Raw genomic sequence first — 6692 nt, 5'->3', positions numbered from 1 at the left:
TCGCCGGGAGGAAAGACCCTGGCCCTGCTCGCGCCCCCGCCCGCTGGGGTGGGCTCTTGGCTGGCCCAGGACCGCTGCTCCCGGGGGGCTGCCCACTTGCCCGCGGAGGGAGCGAGGGCTCGGGACCAACCGGAGCCGCGGGGGAACAGAGAGCGGACCCCGTCCCCGGGCGGGTCATTGCTGGGCGCGCTCCCCACCCAGCTCGCGCCACAGGGGCTCGAGCCGGGGGGGGGGGGGGGCGAGTCTGGGTCACCAGCTTCGCTCCTGCCGGCCCCTCCCACAGCGCAGCATCCCAGCCGCGGCCCCCCGCTCCGGGGCTCCCTCCCCGCCCCAGCGCGAGCTGGGGGGAGCGCGCTACCCAGCATGCAGCGGGCGGCGGGCTCGCACCAAGATGGCGGCGCCTCTGGAGGAGTACGAGAAAGAAGCGGGCTGCGTCCCCATCCTGCACCCCGAGGTGAGCCCCGCCGCGCCCTGCTCTCGCGCCGCCCGGGGGGCCGGGCTGTGGGTGGCGCGGCTGCCGCCCGTTCTCCGCTCCCGGCCCGGGGCGGCTGCTGTGCGGGTGGCTCGGCCGCCGGAGCGGGGGTGGAGGGCGCTGGCTGCGGCTGCCTTGGCCCGGGGGCCGGGCGGGGAGCGGGGGCGGCTGCGCTGCGGGAGGAGGCCGCCGTTTCCCTTACCCCGGGCGAAGGGTTGGCGGGGCGGCGCCCTGTCACCGCCTCGGGACGCCGAGGGGGAGGGTCCCGCCGGGGTGCGCCCGGGGTGGCGAGCGGCCCTGCGAGCGGGGCGCTCGCCCGCTCCCTGCCGCGGGGAGAGGTGCGGGCTGTGGCATCCCTGCCCGGTCCACAGGTGAACGCTCCGCTGGTCGGGCACGGCCCTGCAAGGCCCTGTGGGAGACTCCGCAATGCACATGGCTCCGCACAGCCTCGCTCCCCGCCGGGCGGAGCTGCACCCTGCTCCCCACCATCCGTGACACCGCAGGGCTTGTTTATACAGCATGGGAGGGTTACCGCTAAGCTGCTGGTGGCAAACGGTTCAGACCTGGAATAAACGCTTCCTGCTCTTCTTGAGCTGCAGTTCTCTGTAAGAAATTGGGCCTGGTCCGACTCAGTCCTGAACTTGCTGGGCTGTGTGTGTTTGTCTTTACTCCACCTCACCCCCTCAGTAGTATACTGGACAAGTGCTGGAGTAATTGTACAGACACTCTTTTCTTAATCTTGTGTACTATATGTTTTTTAATATTTGCTTTAATAAAACTGTAACCTCTCTTGATAATATGTAGAGGTTACTTTAGGTAATGTATCATACTGAAAGAGAGTCCTTTTTTGTGTGTCAACCATGTATAAACATTATCCAGATCCCCTCTGATGGTTTTTAAGGACATTGTAAATAGTATAAACAAAAGTTTTGTGTGTGATGGTGAGGATTGTAAGACTTGTTTTCTTAGCCTATGAAAAGATAAATAGGTGTGCCAAGTACCAGGTTTTGCCAAACAGATGGTATTACTTTTCCATAACAAATATTTTAAAGATGCTTTTAGGTTTCTTGATATCTAAAGAGACACTATAGTGCTAAATGTGACTGTTTGTCCTTCTCATTTTCATCCAGGCTTTTGATACTTAGGAACCACTCACAGTCAACAGGAGTATGCTCCTAAATGCCTAAATCTCATTTAAAAATTAGATCTAGACTCCGAAATCAGACATTGCAATGCCTAAGTGTCTTAAAAACTCTGGGCCTAAGTGACAAGCAGTGCTCTGCGAACAGGTCCTTTGGTGGTAGCTTGGGTGGAGTGCAAGTAAATATGCTGCATGTTGCTTATTGTTGTCCGTGCTAGGAGATCACCTCCTTTCTAACTTTGAATAAATACTCTTGGTATTAGAAGTTCTACGTCATCTCTTTTTATGAATGGAGTTTTCAAAATTGGCCTAAGGTATTGGTCTAACCTTCTTCTGTAGCTGATACTTTCTCCTTTGGAGTGAGATGTAAAGGAAAATATTGGTCAAATATTCTAAAAATTGCAGAAAACATGAAGTCCTCAGAGAATTGCAAAGGTCTGCCCATGCTGATCGCATTGCAAGGTCCGAACCCTAATTTACAGACAAAATGTGAAGGAACAAAAAAAATAAAGCACGTTCAAATTGTTAGGAGAATCACTGTGAGCTGAAAATTGTTTGCTGATTTGGAATAATTATATTTGCAGAGTTCATAGTAAACAAAGGTATTCTCAACATTGCTTGCATATTTGTTTTATATGCCAAGGTGGTGGTGATAAGGCAGTAAAATCAGATACTGTTTCTTTGGTATCTGAAACTGAATAGTTTACAAAGTAATGATAGAATAAGTAGCGTAAACAATAACTATGCTCTTCCTCCTAGCCTCTACCCAAACCAAACTTTAAAATGTTACCGAAGGAGACTTCTGTTTAAATCCAAAGAAGAAAATGACAGTCCAGTATTACTTTGTATGGTTAGATTTCAACCAGAGGATTGAATTTTAGACTCTTTCTCCTTCAGTCATCTTGTCGTCTTTTCACTGATTTCCTTGGGCATTGGATCGGGTCCTGGAATCCTTAATACAGATGATTTTTAAAGCAGAAGAGAGATGAATATGGATGATGTTACTGGAATTGAAAAAGAGACATTCAGTAGTTGTACTCACAAGATCCTGTGAACCGTTTGCTTGCGTGACAGAGCTCTGCACAAGCATATCTTACTGAAGACAGTTGGGGCTACTTGTTCAGTGTTTGAAGGATAGGGGCCTAAATGCTCAGATATTCCCAGATACTTTTTAAAGAATCGTTGACTCCAGATCTTTAGAACATAAATACTGAAGTACATACTGCACCTTATAATCAATTTTTTCATTTGCGTAAATTCAAAATTGAATTGTTTTTATGTGAGAATGTGGACGATCCTTTCTTGTTTCTGAGATATATTTTTTCCTGCTAGAGTAATCCATTTCTAGTAAGGGTCTTTCATATATTTTTCTTTGGTATTTTTTTATAATTCAGTATTTTTTTTTTGGTACAACTTGTTTTGTTTTGTGTCTGTTGATTTCAATGTTTTGTCCAATTACCTTATGGCTAAGGACCGAGCTATGTTGGACACCAATGCTGCCAGCTCAGTATTAAGGAGGATTTTGTAGACTGTGGAACATTACCTTTACAGAAAAGCGTTGAAGGACACAAATTCCTGTCCAAGTGACAAAACTTGATATTTTTGTGTTGACAAGAAGCTCAGCCGCAAAACAAGAGATTAATAATGAATTTTGGCAGAAGGGACGGAGATGGAGAAGAGTGCTTAAAATCTAAACTCGTTAGTTTGATAGTAAGCTCTTTGGGGGCAGAGACAAAGTGTTCCCTCTAATTTTTTACATCCTTGTGCGGAATGAATTGTGTTATGTGCATCAATATGGGGGTGATGTGTGGCGGGGGTGGGGCAGAGAGGTTTGGAGTGTGGTAGCGGGCTCAGGGATGGGGCAGAGGGTTGGGGTGCAGGGGGTTGAGGGCTTTGGCTGGGAGTGTGGGCTCTGGGGTGGGACCAGGGTTGAGGGGTTTGGGGTGCAGGAGAGGGCTAGGGCAGAGGGTTAGACTTGGGGTGCAGAGGGGTGAGGGCTCTGGCAGGGGTGCGGGCTCTGGGGTGGGGCTGGGGATGAGGGGTTTGGGGTATGGGAGGGGGCTTAGGGCTGAGGCAGAGGGTTGGGGTGCGGGGGTGTGTGAGGGATCCGGCTGGGGGTGCAGGCTCTGGGGTGGGGCTGGGGATGAGGGGTTCAGGGTTCACAAGAGGGCTCAGGGCTGGGGCAGAGGGTTGGGATGCAGGAGGGGGTGAGGGCTGTGGGGGGGGGGCCAGGGATGAGGGGTTTGGGTGCAGGCTGCCCCGGGGAGAGAGGAGTCCCCCCCAGCCCTCTCTCACTGCAGCAGCACTGGGGGAGAGGCACCTCTCCCTGCCAGCAGTCCTGCACCCCTCCCCATCCACCCCTTACCTCTCTCCTCTCCAGGCCCCTGTGGCTGCACACCTGTGCGGCTCTTTACAGCCTGCTGTGTGGCTGTGCAGCTTAGAGGGAACTTAGGCAGGGACCATCTTTTTGTTCTGTGTTTATACAGTGCCTAGCACAGTGAGGCTCCTTGGGGCTACACTATTAAAAAAAAAAATCTGCATCTAAACTAAAGAATTTTAGAGAAAATGCTCATATATTACTGCAAGTTCATCTGTGTCTGATAGAATATATTAATCACATTATTCTGTTACTCTTTTAGGGTTGACAGCTTGCTCAGTTCTGCCCAAGACCACAAAAAATAAAGGCAGTTCCTGCTTCAAGGAGCTTATAGTATATGCAGTATAATAGATTCCTGTTTATGTACAGGATAGTATGTACTGCTTGACTGTAGAAATGTTGGGACTCTCCACTGGTGTGTTGCCACATCACTAATGATGCAGCAGCAAATTGCAAAAAAATGCTTTCAAATATTGAAGTGCTGTTGTTTCTAACAATAAATATTTCCCTCCTCCCCTCCACACATACACCTTAAATTAGCTGAAGTTAGCAGTTGGATTTAGTTTTTATTTCTAAATAGTTTTTCAGTATTTGGCATTTTTTAGGAGTGGAATTTGTTGCCATTGCCTGTTACTTGAAAAGATTCTTAATGGATTAGGTAATAAATTTACTTGAAGTACAGCAGTGATTTCATGACTGTCCAGGATTGCATTGTTTCCAAAGGCTTGTGCTAGCCTCTTGAGTACATTCCCAGGAGGTCAGGGGAGTATGCATTTGGGCTGCTAGCTGAAGCTGCTGCCTTTGCTACCCTAGCTATAGTGGTATTTTTAGCATGTTAGCTCAAGGAGAGCTATCACGGGTATGTCTGCATGAGCTGGGAATTGCACCTCCCAGCACATATGTAGACGTTCGCTGTGGTTGATTGTGATCTTTCTTGTAATTAAAAAAAACAAAACAAAACCCAAAAGCAAAATACAGGGTATGTGAGAGAAATTCTCATGAAATAAAGAGTAAAATGTCTGAATTTTGAATTTTTTTGTAAAATATGTAATATTTCATAGTGTTCCTCTGTTTTCCCAACAAAATAACTTTACACTACAAAATTTGACACACATAAGTTTTAAGAAGAGGTAGTCTTCAAGGGTAGGGATAGTCCAGTGTTTTAAAAATGGCTGTTGGAAAACTAGACACTGTTCTGTCATTGAAGTTGACAGATAGGGGAAGTAAATCTTGATGATGGATAATTTCATGACATTTCATGATAATGACATTTGCATTGTCTTGGGCTACTTTTCAAACCCTAAAAGAAACAGGATAAGGTAAAATTACTTTTCCTCACTTTCACGTTCCCTTCAACTGCCCTCTGACCTGAGGGAGGAGTTGCACAAGTCTGTTATAGGTGAGTGTCTGAAGAACAGAAGGATAATTGTCCAAAGGTCTAAGGGAGTTTATGGAGAAGCTCTGAACAAATCATGATTTCTAATGCCCAAAAAACTTGGCTTAACCATTATGCTACAGTGCCTCTCATGCAGTTCTGAGATCAAACTAATAATGCTTATCCACACTTGTAAAGTGCCCTGAGCTCTTCAGATGTACTAGGTATATGCATAGATGATTTTTTTTTTTTCTCTCCCCAGTCAAATTCCCCAAAAACAGAGAGTCAGTGGCTTGGTTCCACAACTTTGACCTAATCTATGGTTAGTTTCTCTCTGCCAGAAGTCTTTAAAGGGAGGATTTCAACAAAATTTTTCTCAAACTAATTGAAGAAGTTGCATTGGTGTTGGCACCTGTGAAAAGTGTTGTAAGTTGTTGCTATTGTAAAGAAAAATGCTGGGTTAGAATGGAGTAATCAGTTCATTTACAGTATTTTTTGGTGTTGAGCAGATGCTGCTGCCTTTGTATAGTTTAGTCACAATCCCAGGAGAGAAAGGGGACAAATCACATGTACGGAGGGAATTTCTACAACGCTTCTCAGAACCTGTCCAACCTGGCACAGCTTCACCATAGTATTTTGTTGTTCACTAAAACTAAAACCGTGATCGCACTACCAATGTATTTCTGAAGAAGCTTCTACCTCTCGTTAACAAAGTTCTGCTTTTAGCACTGTGTATTTTGTATCAAGTACCATACTTAAACTAAAGTTTGGAGACATGTTGATATGAAATACTGCGTTACTTACAGCCATGGCAAAGATTTGATTCAGTTGCTAAATATTGCTGTATAAGTAGATTCCTGTTAAGTGAGGATTTGTGCATTGTTAAAATTTTAACAAAGCAGTAAATAACATACAAAATATTTTAATTCAAACTCATTAGGAGTTAATATTTTTGCTTAAACATTTTAAGATGAATATAAAGAGCTCCTGTTGGAAAATAATTTTTGATCTTTTATATAGTTTATAAAACACAATACTAATTTATTATAAAATACTATTTTAACTTTTTGTCTTTATTCTTTAGTTTACTTCCTAATTTAAAAAGAAAAGGAGTACTTGTGGCACCAATGAAGTGAGCTGTAGCTCACGAAAGCTTATGCTCAAATAAATTGGTTAGTCTCTAAGGTGCCACAAGTACTCCTTTTCTTTTTGCGAATACAGACTAACACGGCTGTTACTCTGAAACCTTTCCTAATTTAAATAGCTCAAGCTTTGTACTCAACTTTTAAAAAAAAAATTGCCTTGCCTATGTTTGTAAAACTTCAAT

The 6692-nt window shown here is 45.5% G+C and overlaps 1 protein-coding gene across 3 annotated transcripts in view; it reads left to right on the top strand.

Moving 5' to 3' along the window:
* Nucleotides 1-320: 320 nt before the first annotated feature.
* The window catches only part of ZDHHC17 (zDHHC palmitoyltransferase 17), a 138696-nt gene continuing 132324 nt past the window's right edge, over nt 321-6692 (top strand). For 2 of the 3 annotated variants that reach the window (XM_048835719.2, XM_048835717.2), the window contains exon 1: nt 326-454. In XM_048835719.2, coding sequence (XP_048691676.1) covers nt 392-454 — 63 coding nt within the window. In that variant the 5' untranslated portion in view covers nt 326-391. Of the gene's footprint in view, nt 455-6692 lie in introns of all 3 variants that reach the window. The other variant, XM_048835718.2, reaches the window with a different exon arrangement.

Source organism: Caretta caretta, chromosome 1 (genome assembly GCF_965140235.1).
Source record: "Caretta caretta isolate rCarCar2 chromosome 1, rCarCar1.hap1, whole genome shotgun sequence".
NCBI classification, from domain to species: Eukaryota; Metazoa; Chordata; order Testudines; family Cheloniidae; genus Caretta; species Caretta caretta.
Note: the sequence above shows the minus strand (reverse complement) of the source record. Positions and strands in the feature narration are given on the sequence as shown.